At 59.3% G+C, this 14,269-nt stretch overlaps 1 protein-coding gene across 2 annotated transcripts; it reads right to left on the bottom strand.

Moving 5' to 3' along the window:
- Positions 1 to 752: 752 nt before the first annotated feature.
- On the bottom strand, positions 753 to 12,278 carry FDPS (farnesyl diphosphate synthase). Of its 2 annotated transcripts, none has more exons than XM_040333053.1 (10): positions 12,177 to 12,278; positions 6,572 to 6,718; positions 6,353 to 6,493; positions 6,190 to 6,270; positions 5,943 to 6,065; positions 3,265 to 3,353; positions 2,883 to 2,955; positions 2,683 to 2,760; positions 1,332 to 1,466; positions 753 to 963 (listed from the first exon to the last, which is right to left on the bottom strand). In XM_040333053.1, the coding sequence occupies exons 2-10, from the start codon at positions 6,707 to 6,709 to the stop codon at positions 763 to 765; spliced, it is 1,059 nt and encodes a 352-aa protein (XP_040188987.1). In that variant the 5' UTR covers positions 6,710 to 6,718; positions 12,177 to 12,278; the 3' UTR covers positions 753 to 762. The 2 variants fall into 2 exon arrangements, with proteins under 2 accessions (XP_040188987.1, XP_040188986.1); XM_040333052.1 differs by lacking the exon at positions 12,177 to 12,278 and adding an exon at positions 7,859 to 8,051.
- Between the last annotated feature and the right edge of the window lie 1,991 nt (positions 12,279 to 14,269).

Genomic DNA, 14,269 nt, shown 5'->3' with positions numbered 1-14,269 from the left:
GGGGTTCCCACCATCCCTGTGCTGAGTTCCCGGGTCTGTACCCCCGCTGTGCCCCATTATGAGGAGTTCCCACCATCCCTGTGCTGAGTTCCCGGGTCTGTACACCCGCTGTGCCCATTATGAGGGGTTCCCACCATCCCTGTGCTGAGTTCCCAGGTCTGTACACCCGCTGTGCCCCATTATGAGGGGTTCTCACCATTCCTGTGCTGAGTTCCCGGGTCTGTACCCCCGCTGTGCCCCATTATGAGGGGTTTCCTAAGAAGAGGCTGCAGATCGACCAATCACAATGCAGCTACCGATACGAGGGGCTCCATTCAGAGACTACCCATCAGCATGCGCACAGTGTGACTTCCCGTTTCCCGGTCATGTGACTCGCACGGTAAGAATTCTCGGAGTCGGAGAATAATGAAAAATACTTTATTATTATTGAGTTCACACATCCCAGCAGCTCTGAGCAGCCAATGAGAGAGAAGAGCGCCGGTGGGAGGAGACACTCGTAGAATAAAGTCCGGACAAACATGGCCGCCGGCTCATTACAGTCTTCCTGGTCATTTAAATTACAGTCTAAACAGCAGGGGGCGCCCTCCCTTTTCCGGCATCAACGTGGAGGAGGGGCGCCCTCTGCTGGGAGGACCACCTGCGTTAGGACTTGGGGGGAGGGGTTACAGTTCTGGCGAGGTGGGCGTTCCGCCTGCAGGGGGCGGGGACACGCCTCCCAATATGCACACAAGTTCGGATTGGCTGGTGGTTGGGCCCCGCCCCTCACTTCTGCCTCTTGTAGATCTTGCGGGCGAGGCCGAGGAAGATCTCCTTGGACAGGCCATTGGCATGCTGGGAGATGAGGGTCTGCAGACGCTGGTAGCTCTCCTCCTCGTACTGAGTGTAGACCGCCGACAGATCCAATTCCTCGTACAACGCCTTCACCCGCCGCTCCTTCTCCGCCCCCTCCTGACCGTAGTTCTCCTGTACAGGACGGGAAGAGTTAATCCGACAATCTGCCAATCAGAGGACAGGGGAGAAGGGGTGGGGCCACAATCCTCCTCCAATCAGGGTCAGAGGACAGGGGAGAAGGGGTGGGGCCACAATCTTCCTACAATCAGGGTCAGGGGAGAAGGGGTGGGGCCACAATCTTCCTACAATCAGAATCAGAGCCTAGAGGGAAGGGGGAGGGGTTAGTTACAACCCCCACCCTTCCTCAATGACAATCAAAACCCAGGGATAGTACCCCCCCCCCATTCCCGGGAATCAAAACCGGTATAACCCCGCTACCTCCACCCACCAATCAGGGCCAAAGTCCTGAGACTAGCTCCGCCCCTGCAGAATTGACTCACCTCTAGGATCTTCCTTTGCTCGGGACTGACCCTCTTCAAGGCCTCCACCACCAGCCAGCCGCATTTATTGTCCTGGATGTCGGTCCCGATCTTCCCCGTCACACTGGGGTCCCCGTAACAGTCCAGATAATCGTCCTACCGGGGAAGCCAGAAGATCAACAGCCAGGAAACCAGCATTCTCAGGAGGAGCTCCACAACGGCAGCCTTCGTATTCCACTTCCCCCAGAAGCTCCACCCACACAACCCCTCCCCCAGAACAACCATCCTGGAGACAGAAGCCCCACCCACCATAAAGCCCCTCCCCAGAACAACTATCCTGGAGACAGAAGCCCCACCCACCATAAAGCCCCCTCCCCCAGAACAACCATCCTGGAGACAGAAGCCACACCCCATACAGCCCCCTCCCCCAAATCAACCACCCTGAAGACAGAAGCCCCACCCACACACACACCCCCCTCCCCCAGAAAAACCACCCTGAAGACAGAAGCCCCACCCACCATACACCCCCTCCCCCCAAATCAACCACCCTGGAGACAGAAGCCCCACCCACACACCCCTCCCCCAGAACAACCATCCTGGAGACAGAAGCCCCACCCACCATAAAGCCCCTCCCCCAGAACAACCACCCTGGAGACAGAATCCCCACACACCCCCCCTCCCCCAGAACCATCCTGAAGACAGAAGCCCCACCCACACAGCCAGCCCCCTCCCCCAGAACCATCCTGGAGACAGAAGCCCCACCCACACCCCTCCCCCAGAACCATCCTGGAGACAGAAGCTCCACCCACACCCCTCCCCCAGAAAAACCACCTTGGAGACAGAAGCCCCACCCACCATAAAGCCCCTCCCCCAGAAAAAACACCTTGCAGACAGAATTCCCACCCACACACCATACAGCCCCTCCCCCCAAATCAACCACCCTGGAGACAGAAGCTCCACCCACACAACCCCTCCCCCAGAACAACCATCCTGAAGACAGAAGCCCCACCCACACACACCCCTCCCCCAGAACAACCATCCTGGAGAAAGAAGCCCCACCCACACACACCCCTCCCCCAGAACAACCATCCTGGAGACAGAAGCCCCACCCACACACACCCCTCCCCCAGAACAACCATCCTGGAGACAGAAGCCCCACCCACACACCATATAACCCCTCCCTTAGATCACCTACCCTGGAGACAGAAGCCCAACCCAGACAGCCCCTCCCCCAGAACAAACCTGGGGACAGCAGCCCCACCCACACACCAGACAGCCCCTCCCTCTTCGCACATAATTCAGCAGTCACACAGAGGCCTCACTGGCCCCTCCCACATACCTCCCTTGCCCCTCCCCCCAGCGTGATGCTCACCTGGATCTGGAAGAACTCGCCCATCTCCAGCAGGATGGTCCTGGCGTTGCCGTGTTCTTCCTCACCGTCTATGCCGGCCTGGAGGAGGAGAGATGCGGGGTGAGCGGGGGCAGGGATGCACCCTAGGCTGTAGCGCAGCACACACAGCAAGGGGAGGAAAGGTTTCCGCCTCCAGCCATGTGATCCCGCCCACAACTCACCATGTACATGGCGGCAGCCACAGGAAGGTAGAAGGAGTAAAACGCCGTCTTGTATTTCACGATGGATTTATACCTATCAGGAGAGAGAACAGTCCAATCATACCGACCAATGACGGCCAAGACACCTAGGAGAGCTCCGCCCATCTCTAGACAGAGAGCTCTGCCCATCTCTAGACCGAGAGCTCCGCCCATCTCTAGACGGAGAGCTCCGCCCATCTCTAGACGGAGAGCTCCGCCCATCTCTAGACGGAGAGCTCCGCCCATCTCTAGACCGAGAGCTCCGCCCATCTCTAGACCGAGAGCTCCGCCCATCTCTAGACCGAGAGCTCCGCCCATCTCTAGACAGAGAGCTCCGCCCATCTCTAGACGGAGAGCCTCTCACCTGGTCTCTGTGTATCTGTCCAAATCCACCTTCCCCGGCTGGGAGGTGATGAGGTCCAGAGCCTGGCCCAACTCTGTCTGGTAGGAGGTCTGCAAGACACAAGAGAAAGAGATGAGACAGAAGGAAGAGGAAGAGAGAGGGGGGGGAGAGGAAGGAAGAGGAAGAGAGAGGGGGGGGGGGGAGGAAGGAAGAGGAAGGGAGGGAGAAAGGGGGTAGAGAGGAAGGGGAAGGAAGGAAGAAAGGAAGGGGAAGAGAGGAAGGAAGGAAGGAAGGAAGGAAGGGGAAGAGAGGAAGGAAGGAAGGGGAAGAGAGGAAGGAAGGAAGGGGAAGAGAGGAAGGAAGGGGAAGAGAGGAAGGGGAAGAGAGGAAGGAAAGAAGGGGAAGAGAGGAAGGAAGGAAGGGGAAGAGAGGAAGGAAGGAAGGAAGGGGAAGAGAGGAAGGAAGGAAGGAAGGAAGGAAGGAAGGGGAAGAGAGGAAGGAAAGAAGGGGAAGAGAGGAAGGAAAGAAGGGGAAGAGAGGAAGGAAAGAAGGGGAAGAGAGGAAGGAAAGAAGGGGAAGAGAGGAAGGAAGGAAGGGGAAGAGAGGAAGGAAGGAAGGGGAAGAGAGGAAGGAAGGAAGGGGAAGAGAGGAAGGAAGGGGAGGAAGGAAGGGGAAGAGAGGAAGGAAAGAAGGGGAAGAGAGGAAGGAAGGAAGGGGAAGAGAGGAAGGAAGGAAGGGGAAGAGAGGAAGGAAGGAAGGGGAAGAGAGGAAGGAAGGAAGGGGAAGAGAGGAAGGAAGGAAGGAAGGGGAAGAGAGGAAGGAAGAAGGGGAAGAGAGGAAGGAAGGAAGGGGAAGAGAGGAAGGAAGGAAGGGGAAGAGAGGAAGGAAGGAAGGGGAAGAGAGGAAGGAAGGAAGGGGAAGAGAGGAAGGAAGGAAGGGGAAGAGAGGAAGGAAGGAAGGGGAAGAGAGGAAGGAAGGAAGGGGAAGAGAGGAAGGAAGGAAGGAAGGAAGGGGAAGAGAGGAAGGAAGGGGAAGAGAGGAAGGAAGGAAAGAAGGGGAAGAGAGGAAGGAAGGAAGGGGAAGAGAGGAAGGAAGGAAGGAAGGGAGGGGAAGAGAGGAAGGAAGGGGAAGAGAGGAAGGAAGGAAGGAGGGGGGAGGGAGGAAGGAAGGAAGGGGAAGAGAGGAAGGAAGGAAGGGGAAGAGAGGAAGGAAGGAAGGGGAAGAGAGGAAGGAAGAGAGAAGGAAGGAAGGGAAGAGAGGAAGGAAAGAAGGGGAAGAGAGGAAGGAAAGAAAGGGAAGGGAGGAAAGGAGGAAGGGAAAGGGAGGAAGGAAGGAGAAGAGAGGAAGGAAAGAAGGGGAGGAAAGGAAGGAAGGAAGGGGAAGAGAGGAAGGAAGGAAGGAAGGGGAAGAGAGGAATGAAGGAAGGAAGGAAGGGGAAGAAAGGAAGGGGAAGAGAGGAAGGAAAGAAGGGGAAGAGAGGAAGGAAGGAAGGAAGGGGAAGAGAGGAAGGAAGGAAGGGGAAGAGAGGAAGGAAGGAAGGGGAAGAGAGGAAGGAAGGAAGGGGAAGAGAGGAAGGAAGGAAGGGGAAGAGAGGAAGGAAGGAAGGGGAAGAGAGGAAGGAAGGGGAAGAGAGGAAGGAAGGAAGGGGAGGAAGGAAGGGGAAGAGAGGAAGGAAAGAAGGGGAAGAGAGGAAGGAAGGAAGGGGAAGAGAGGAAGGAAGGAAGGGGAAGAGAGGAAGGAAGGAAGGGGAAGAGAGGAAGGAAGGAAGGGGAAGAGGGGAAGGAAGGAAGGGGGGGGAAGGGAGGAAGGAAGGGGGAGAGAGGAGGGAAGGGGAAGAGAGGAAGGAAGGAAGGGGAGGGGAGGAAGGAAGGAAGGGGAAGAGAGGAAGGAAGGAAGGCGAAGAGAGGAAGGAAGGAAGGGGAAGAGAGGAAGGAAGGAAGGGGAGGAAGGAAGGGGAAGAGAGGAAGGAAAGAAGGGGAAGAGAGGAAGGAAGGAAGGGGAAGAGAGGAAGGAAGGAAGGGAAGAGAGGAAGGAAGAGAGGAAGGAAGGAAGGGGAGGAAGGAAGGGGAAGAGAGGAAGGAAAGAAGGGGAAGAGAGGAAGGAAGGAAGGGGAAGAGAGGAAGGAAGGAAGGGGAAGAGAGGAAGGAAGGAAGGAAGGGGAAGGAAGGAAGGAAGGGGAAGAGAGGAAGGAAGGAAGGAAGGAAGGAAGGGGAAGGAAGGAAGGAAGGGGAAGAGAGGAAGGAAGGAAGGAAGGAAGGGGAAGAGAGGAAGGAAGGGGAAGAGAGGAAGGAAGGAAGGGGAAGAGAGGAAGGAAGGAAGGGGGAAGAGAGGAAGGAAGGAAGGGGAAGAGAGGAAGGAAGGAAGGGGAAGAAGGAAGGAAGGAAGGAAGGAAGGGGAAGAGAGGAAGGAAGGAAGGGGAAGAGAGGAAGAAGGAAGGAAGGAAGGAAGGAAGGAAGGGGAAGAGAGGAAGAAGGAAGGAAGGAAGGAAGGAAGGAAGGAAGGAAGAAAGAAAGAAAGAAAGAAAGGAAGGAAGGAAGGAAGGAAGGAAGGAAGGAAGGAAAAAAGGGGAAGGAAGGAGGAGGGGAGAGAGGAAGGAAGGAAGAAAGAAAGGGGAAGAGAGGAAGGAAGGAAGGAAGGGGAGGAAGGAAGGGGAAGAGAGGAAGGAAGGAAGGAAGGAGGGAGGAGGGGAGAGACGTCACCTCCAGGAAGAGCTCCAGCAGGTTGAGGTAATACGGTTGTTGGCGGCAATACTTCCTCAGCACGCGGTATAGACACGCCTCCAGCAGGAAGGAGTCATTGATGGCGTCCAACCCGATACCAGCCTGAGAGAGAACACCGAAGAATCACAACCACTGCAGATAACCCATCATCACCATCCCCCGCCTGCCCCTCCCCCATCCTACTCCTCCTCCATCCATGGCAGTGGCCCCTCCCCCAGCACCTCACCTGTTTATACCAGCATGGCTGCCCGCGGCGGGTCACAGAATTGTCCATGATGTCATCGGCCACCAGAAAGAAGGCCTGGAGCTGGAGAATGACAGAGGGGGAGGAGTCAGTAAGGGGACAATCACATGACACATATCCCCCTCCCCCGGTGCAGCGCACTCACCAGCTCTACACACCAGCCCACCGCCAGCGCCCGCTGGATGTTGCCGTCCTTCTGCAGATCGGGTCCCACCACTTCCCGGAAGGCGGCCAGAACCGTCATCCCTCGGTTACACTTCCCCCCGGGGGCGTTGTACTCCAGGATCTGCGGGGGAGGGGGAGACAGTCACATGACAAGGCAGAGAGTAATGGGAGGGACCAGGGTGAGAGGGGGTGGGCTTACCTTTCGTAGGCGGGAAATGGCATCCCCCACCTCTGGGTGACCCCAATCCTCCGCCGTCAGATCCTGGACGATGGTCTGGAAGAAGCCGGAGAACTCCTGGAGTTTGGCCGACGCCTCTGAGGACTTGGAGCTGCTCATCTTACCAACCTGGGGGCGGGGAAATGGGAGGAGTCAGCCTCAGTCTTCACTGACCCAACATCTTTACTCCTCCCCCCCAATCTGGACCACAAGTCTGTGGGGAAGCTCCTCCCTCGGGGGCAGGGCTACGGAACCTCTGATTAATTGACCTCATGTCTATGGGGAAGCTCCTCCCTCGAGGGCAGGGCTACGGAACCTCTGATTAATTGACCTCATGTCTATGGGGAAGCTCCTCCCTCGGGGGCAGGGCTACGGAACCTCTGATTAATTGACCTCATGTCTATGGGGAAGCTCCTCCCTCGGGGGCAGGGCTACGGAACCTCTGATTAATTGACCTCATGTCTATGGGGAAGCTCCTCCCTTGGGGGCGTGGCTACGGAACCTCTGATTAATTGACCTTATGTCTATAGGGAAGCTCCTCCCTCGAGGGCAGAGCTAAGGAAACATCTCCCCAGGGGTGGGATAGGAAAGCTCCTCCCCCAGGGGTGGGATAGGAAAGCTATGACCAGCGTACCTCATGTCTATGGGGAATCTCCTTACCTGGGGGCGTGGCTACAAAACCTCTGACCAATTGACCTCATGTCTATGGGAAGCTCCTCCCCTGGGGCGGAGCTAGGCAAGCTCAGGCCAGGTGACCTCCTGTCTATGGGGAACTCATTCCCCGGGGGCGGGAAGCTCTGACCAGTTGACATTAGGTTTATGGAGAAGCTCCTCCCCCAGGGGGCGGGAATAGGGAAGATCATGTCTAAGTGGAAGCTCCACCCCCAGGGATAGGGTATTTGAGGAAGCTCCTCCCTTGGGGTGGGGCTAGAGAAGCTCTGGCCAGGTGAACTTGTCTATGGTGAAGCTCCTCCCTAGGGGGCAGGGGATGAAAGCTCCTCCCCCAGGGGGCGGGAATAGGGAAGCTCATGTCTATGTGTGAAAGCTCCACCCCTGAGGTGTAGGGATGGGAAAGCCCCTCCCCCGTGGGCGGGATAGGGAAGCTCCAACCAGGTGACCTCATGTCTAGTGTGAAGCTCCGCCCATAGACCACATTGAAGACCCGCCCACTCCTCCCTATCGTTTGATCGCGGGGCGGAGCCAGTGATGGGAGGGGCTGCAATGGCCTCCCAGGACCCGCCCACATAAGTGGTGACACAACAGACGCACCGGAAGTCCCGTCCGCTCATCCCGGAAGTGACGGCGCTCCCCGCACAGCCCGGAGGGTCCCGGTGATCGGTGGGGCGGAGTAATCCATTGCCCGGCGGTGGGCGGAGTCGCGGCGGCCAGCAGGGGGCGGAGCGTGACCCAGCGGCCTCTCAGCAGGAGGAGCCACATCCGGATCTCGCCTGGGAACCCCGCCCACAGCAGAAGGAGGAGCCGGGGGTCACGTGTTCTTGTACATCGCTTCTCCCCGCCTCCTTCCCTTATCGCTCCGCCCACACCTGTCACTGTACTGGAAGTCCCCGCCCCTTCCCTAGCCGGTGTTCTGTCAAGTTCTCCAACCCGTCAGAAACTCCAACCAGTTTATTTAGAAACGCAGGAATCTGAAGAGTCCGATACCAACCAACAAAATGGCCGCCTCCGAGGCGGCGACAACTTTGTCCTCGTTATCCGCTGTGCCGTTGTAGCGTCACATTCGGCTCCCTGTCACAGAATGCTCCGGAAGTGACGTTTTGTCGCCGCCATCTTGCTACACCTCACCCAGTAATGATAGTGAGAAGGGGGGAGGCGGACATCTTGTTACACCCCCCGGAGTTTTACATTTCACACTTATTTCCTTATAAAGTGAAATAGAGAATCTGGAAACCCGACGGACTGCTGACCTTCCACGTCCCCCAATGTGACAGAACACGTCCGATATGTGAACCCTGTATTTCACCTCGGAAAAAACAGTGGGTGGAGCAAGATGGCCGCTTCTCACGCTATCCTTACTGTGGGGGGTAGCAAGATGGCGGCGACGGAACGTCACCTCCGGAGCATTCTGTGATGGGGAGCCGAATGTGACAGAACACCGGTGTATTGTCACAGTTTGCTGCCTATCGTAGAATGCTCCGGAAGTCACGTGGCGGCCAACTGCGCATGCGCGATGCGTTCCAAACTCAAATGCGATGCGTTCCAATGGATTCACCACAGTACACACCGGTGAAACTTTGGTCGGCATCCAGGCTCTTTCCTTACCATCCCCGTGGATTGGAGGATGTTAAAAAAAGAGCCAGGAGGCGGAGCGAGCGTAACGAGCCGTACAAGCAGAGCGAGGAGGTGAGACCGACTGGCCACTATCCTCTAATTCCACGTCGCCCTGAATGCCGGGTTCGCTGGTGTGCACTGTCGAAAATCCATTGGAACGCATCGCGCATGCGCAGTTGGCCGTCACGTGACTTCCGCAGCATTCTAGGATAGGCAGCAAACTGTGACAGAACACCGGCAGAAGAGCGCCGTCTTTCTCCACCGCGTCACAAAATAGCTGTTCGCGGGTCTCCACCGCAGTTTTCATCACTGCGTCCAGCCCCGCCCCCAGGCTGTTCTTTCTACCGACCCGTCCCGAGGGGAAAGTGGGTTGGTCATTTTTCTGGACCCGAAAATCGCATTCCGCGCAATGCACGATAAAACGGCGGCGAAGACCCGCGAACAGCTATTTTGTGACGCGGCCGCACCGGAAAGTTAATGGGGCGAGATATATTTTATTACACGACTACTCGGTTCTCCAACCACCAATCAAAATCTCCCATTACTCTGGTTGGAGATATTGACAGAACACCGGAGCCACAGCGACCAATCACAGGCCAAGGCCCTCCCCCACCTGTCATCCCCATCTGTCCCCTCCCGTAATCCCTCCCCCTCACCTGTCCCCTCCCCCTCCTGAATCCCCATCCCTCACCTGTCCCCTCCCCCCTCCTGTCTCCTCCCCCTTCTGTCAACCCCATCCCTCACCTGTCTCCTTCCTCTTCTGTCATCCCCATCCCTCACCTGTCCCCTCCCCTTCTGTCATCCCCAACCCTCACCTGTCCCCTCCCCCTCCTGTCATCCCCATCCCTCACCTGTCCCCTCCCCCCTCCTGTCTCCTCCCCCTTCTGTCAACCCCATCCCTCACCTGTCTCCTCCCCCTTCTGTCATCCCCATCCCTCACCTGTCTCCTCCCCCTCCTGTCATCCCCATCCCTCACCTGTACCCTCCCCCTTCTGTCATCCCCATCCCTCACCTGTCCCCTCCCCCCTCCTCCCCCTTCTGTCATTCCCATCCCTCACCTGTCTCCTCCCCCTCCTGTCATCCCCATCCCTCACCTGTCCCCTCCCCCCTCCTGTCTCCTCCCCCTTCTGTCATCCCCATCCCTCACCTGTCTCCTTCCCCTCCTGTCATCCCCATCCCTCACCTGTCCCCTCCCCCTCCTGTCATCCCCATCCCTCACCTGTCTCCTTCCCCTCCTGTCATCCCCATCCCTCACCTGTCTCCTCCCCCTCCTGTCATCCCCATCCCTCACCTGTCCCCTCCCCCTCCTGTCATCCCCATCCCTCACCTGTCTCCTTCCTCTTCTGTCATCCCCATCCCTCACCTGTCCCCTCCCCCGCCTGTCATCCCCATCCCTCACCTGTCCCCTCCCCCTCCTGTCATCCCCATCCCTCACCTGTCCCCTCCCCCTCCTGTCATCCCCATCCCTCACCTGTCCCCTCCCCCCTTCTGTCATCCCCATCCCTCACCTGTCCCCTCCCCCTCCTGTCATCCCCATCCCTCACCTGTCCCCTCCCCCTCCTGTCATCCCCATCCCTCACCTGTCCCCTCCCTCTCCTGTCATCCCCATCCCTCACCTGTCCCCTCCCCCTCCTGTCATCCCCATCCCTCACCTGTCCCCTCCCCCTCCTGTCATCCCTCACCTGTCCCCTCCCCCTCCTGTCATCCCCATCCCTCACCTGTCCCCTCCCCCTCCTGTCATCCCCATCCCTCACCTGTCCCCTCCCCCTCCTGTCATCCCTCACCTGTCCCCTCCCCCTCCTGTCATCCCCATCCCTCACCTGTCCCCTCCCCCTCCTGTCATCCCTCACCTGTCCCCTCCCCCTCCTGTCATCCCCATCCCTCACCTGTCCCCTCCCCCTCCTGTCATCCCCCACCTGTCCCCTCCCCCTCCTGTCATCCCCATCCCTCACCTGTCCCCTCCCCCTCCTGTCATCCCTCACCTGTCCCCTCCCCCTCCTGTCATCCCCATCCCTCACCTGTCTCCTCCCCCTCCTGTCATCCCCATCCCTCACCTGTCCCCTCCCCCTCCTGTCATCCCCATCCCTCACCTATCCCCTCCCCCTCCTGTCATCCCCATCCCTCACCTGTCCCCTCCCCCTCCTGTCATCCCTCACCTGTCCCCTCCCCCTTCTGTCATCCCCATCCCTCACCTGTCCCCTCCCCCTCCTGTCATCCCTCACCTGTCTCCTCCCCCTCCTGTCATCCCCATCCCTCACCTGTCCCCTCCCCCTCCTGTCATCCCCATCCCTCACCTGTCCCCTCCCCCTCCTGTCATCCCTCACCTGTCCCCTCCCCCTCCTGTCATCCCCATCCCTCACCTGTCCCCTCCCCCTCCTGTCATCCCTCACCTGTCCCCTCCCCCTCCTGTCATCCCCATCCCTCACCTGTCCCCTCCCCCTCCTGTCATCCCCATCCCTCACCTGTCCCCTCCTGTCATCCCCATCCCTCACCTGTCTCCTCCCCCTTCTGTCATCCCCATCCCTCACCTGTCTCCTCCCCCTCCTGTCATCCCCATCCCTCACCTGTCTCCTCCCCCTCCTGTCATCCCCATCCCTCACCTGTCCCCTCCCCCTCCTGTCATCCCCATCCCTCACCTGTCTCCTCCCCCTCCTGTCATCCCCATCCCTCACCTGTCTCCTCCCCATCCCTCACCTGTCTCCTCCCCCTTCTGTCATCCCCATCCCTCACCTGTCTCCTCCCCCTCCTGTCATCCCCATCCCTCACCTGTCTCCTCCCCCTCCTGTCATCCCCATCCCTCACCTGTCCCCTCCCCCTCCTGTCATCCCCATCCCTCACCTGTCTCCTCCCCCTCCTGTCATCCCCATCCCTCACCTGTCTCCTCCCCATCCCTCACCTGTCTCCTCCCCCTTCTGTCATCCCCATCCCTCACCTGTCCCCTCCCCCTCCTGTCATCCCCATCCCTCACCTGTCTCCTCCCCCTTCTGTCATCCCCATCCCTCACCTGTCATCCCCATCCCTCACCTGTCCCCTCCCCCTCCTGTCATCCCCATCCCTCACCTGTCTCCTTCCTCTTCTGTCATCCCCATCCCTCACCTGTCTCCTCCCCCTCCTGTCATCCCCATCCCTCACCTGTCCCCTCCCCCTCCTGTCATCCCCATCCCTCACCTGTCTCCTTCCTCTTCTGTCATCCCCATCCCTCACCTGTCCCCTCCCCCTCCTGTCATCCCTCCCCCTCACCTGTCTCCTCCCCCTCCTGTCATCCCCATCCCTCACCTGTCTCCTCCCCATCCCTCACCTGTCTCTCCGGGTTCCTGTCAGTCGGTCTCGGTCCATCTCTCGGCCTCTCCTTATATACAGCCGGCTTCTCCTTTCCCCGCCCCCCTCTCGCGGTGTATGCCGGGATTGTGGTTCCTCGGGGCGCCCCGCCCTTCACTCCTCACACACAGCGCACTACATTTCCCGGCAGACACCGCGGCCGCGTGCTTCTCACCTCACCGCCTCTCATTGGTCCGCCGCATCGTGTCAGGATGGTCCACCGCCGCCTCCGCCAATCACCTTCACCGGCCTGCCTGGAGACCACGCCCGCCCATCTTCCGAGACCACGCCCTCCCGCCACAGCCACCCCTTCCCTGCCGGACACAATCACATCGCCCGAGAATCAATCCGTCCAATCCGTGTGTGTGGGGGGAGGGGCGTACAGAGCATCTCAGAAATGTGCCCCCCTCCCCCTCCCCTACACCCCAACATCTCTTACACTGAGGGGCCCCCAACACCCCCCCCCCACTGAGGGGCCCCCAATATCCCCTCCTACACCCCAAACACCCCCCTTACATCAGGGTCCCCAGAGAGTCTCCCCTTACATCAGGGTCCCCAGAGAGCCTCCCCTTACATCAGGATCCCCAGAGAGTCTCCCCTTACATCAGGGTCCCCAGAGAGCCTCCCTTACATCAGGGTCCCCAGAGAGTCTCCCCTTACATCAGGGTCCCCAGAGAGCCTCCCCTTACATCAGGGTCCCCAGAGAGCCCCCCCCTTACATCAGGGTCCCCAGAGAGTCTCCCCTTACATCAGGGTCCCCAGAGAGCCCCCCTTACATCAGGATCCCCAGAGAGTCTCCCTTACATCAGGGTCCCCAGAGAGCCTCCCCTTACATCAGGGTCCCCAGAGAGTCTCCCCTTACATCAGGGTCCCCAGAGAGCCTCCCCTTACATCAGGGTCCCCAGAGAGCCCCCCCCTTACATCAGGGTCCCCAGAGAGTCTCCCCTTACATCAGGGTCCCCAGAGAGCCCCCCTTACATCAGGGTCCCCAGAGAGCCCCCCTTACATCAGGGTCCCCAGAGAGCCTCCCTTACATCAGGGTCCCCAGAGAGCCCCCCTTACATCAGGGTCCCCAGAGAGCCTCCCTTACATCAGGGTCCCCAGAGAGCCTCCCCCTTACATCAGGGTCCCCAGAGAGCCTCCCTTACATCAGGGTCCCCAGAGAGCCCCCCACTTACATCAGGGTCCCCAGAGAGCCTCCCTTACATCAGGGTCCCCAGAGAGCCTTCCCCTTACATCAGGGTCCCCAGAGAGCCCCCCTTACATCAGGGTCCCCAGAGAGCCCCCCTTACATCAGGGTCCCCAGAGAGCCCCCCTTACATCAGGGTCCCCAGAGAGTCCCCCTTACATCAGGGTCCCCAGAGAACCCCCCTTACATCAGGGTCCCCAGAGAGCCTCCCTTACATCAGGGTCCCCAGAGAGCCCCCCTTACATCAGGGGCCCCAGAGAGCCCCCCTTACATCAGGGTCCCCAGAGAGCCCCCCCCCTTACATCAGGGTCCCCAGAGAACCCCCCTTACATCAGGGTCCCCAGAGAGCCTCCCTTACATCAGGGTCCCCAGAGAGCCCCCCCTTACATCAGGGTCCCCAGAGAGCCCCTCTTACATCAGGGTCCCCAGAGAGCCTCCCTTACATCAGGGTCCCCAGAGAGCCTCCCTTACATCAGGGTCCCCAGAGAGCCTCCCACTTACATCAGGGTCCCCAGAGAGCCCCCCTTACATCAGGGTCCCCAGAGAGCCCCCCTTACATCAGGGTCCCCAGAGAGCCCCTCTTACATCAGGGTCCCCAGAGAGCCCCCCTTACATCAGGGTCCCCAGGGAGCCTCCCTTACATCAGAGTCCCCAGAGAGCCCCCCTTACATCAGGGTCCCCAGGGAGCCTCCCTTACATCAGAGTCCCCAGAGAGCCCCCCTTACATCAGGGTCCCCAGAGAGCCCCCCCCCTTACATCAGAGTCCCCAGAGAGCCTCCCTTACATCAGGGTCCCCAGAGAGCCCCCCTTACATCAGGGTCCCCAGAGAGCCCCCCTTACATCAGGGTCCCCAGAGAGCCTCCCTTACATCAGGGTCCCCAGAG

Source organism: Rana temporaria, chromosome 13 (assembly GCF_905171775.1).
Source record: "Rana temporaria chromosome 13, aRanTem1.1, whole genome shotgun sequence".
NCBI classification, from domain to species: domain Eukaryota; kingdom Metazoa; phylum Chordata; class Amphibia; order Anura; family Ranidae; genus Rana; species Rana temporaria.
The sequence above is the reverse complement of the archived record's forward strand: the minus strand, read 5'-3'. Positions and strand labels throughout refer to the sequence as shown.

Coding starts and splice junctions, on each gene's coding strand:
- FDPS (XM_040333052.1), bottom strand. CDS start 8,026: ATGTGGCTCCTCCTGCTGAGAGGCCGCTGGGTCACGCTCCGCCCCCTG. Junction 6,271..6,352: donor TGGGCTGGTGTGTAGAGCTG/GTGAGTGCGCTG, acceptor GTCATTCTCCAG/CTCCAGGCCTTCTTTCTGGT. Junction 3,354..5,942: donor TGCTGGAGCTCTTCCTGGAG/GTGACGTCTCTC, acceptor TGTGTCTTGCAG/ACCTCCTACCAGACAGAGTT.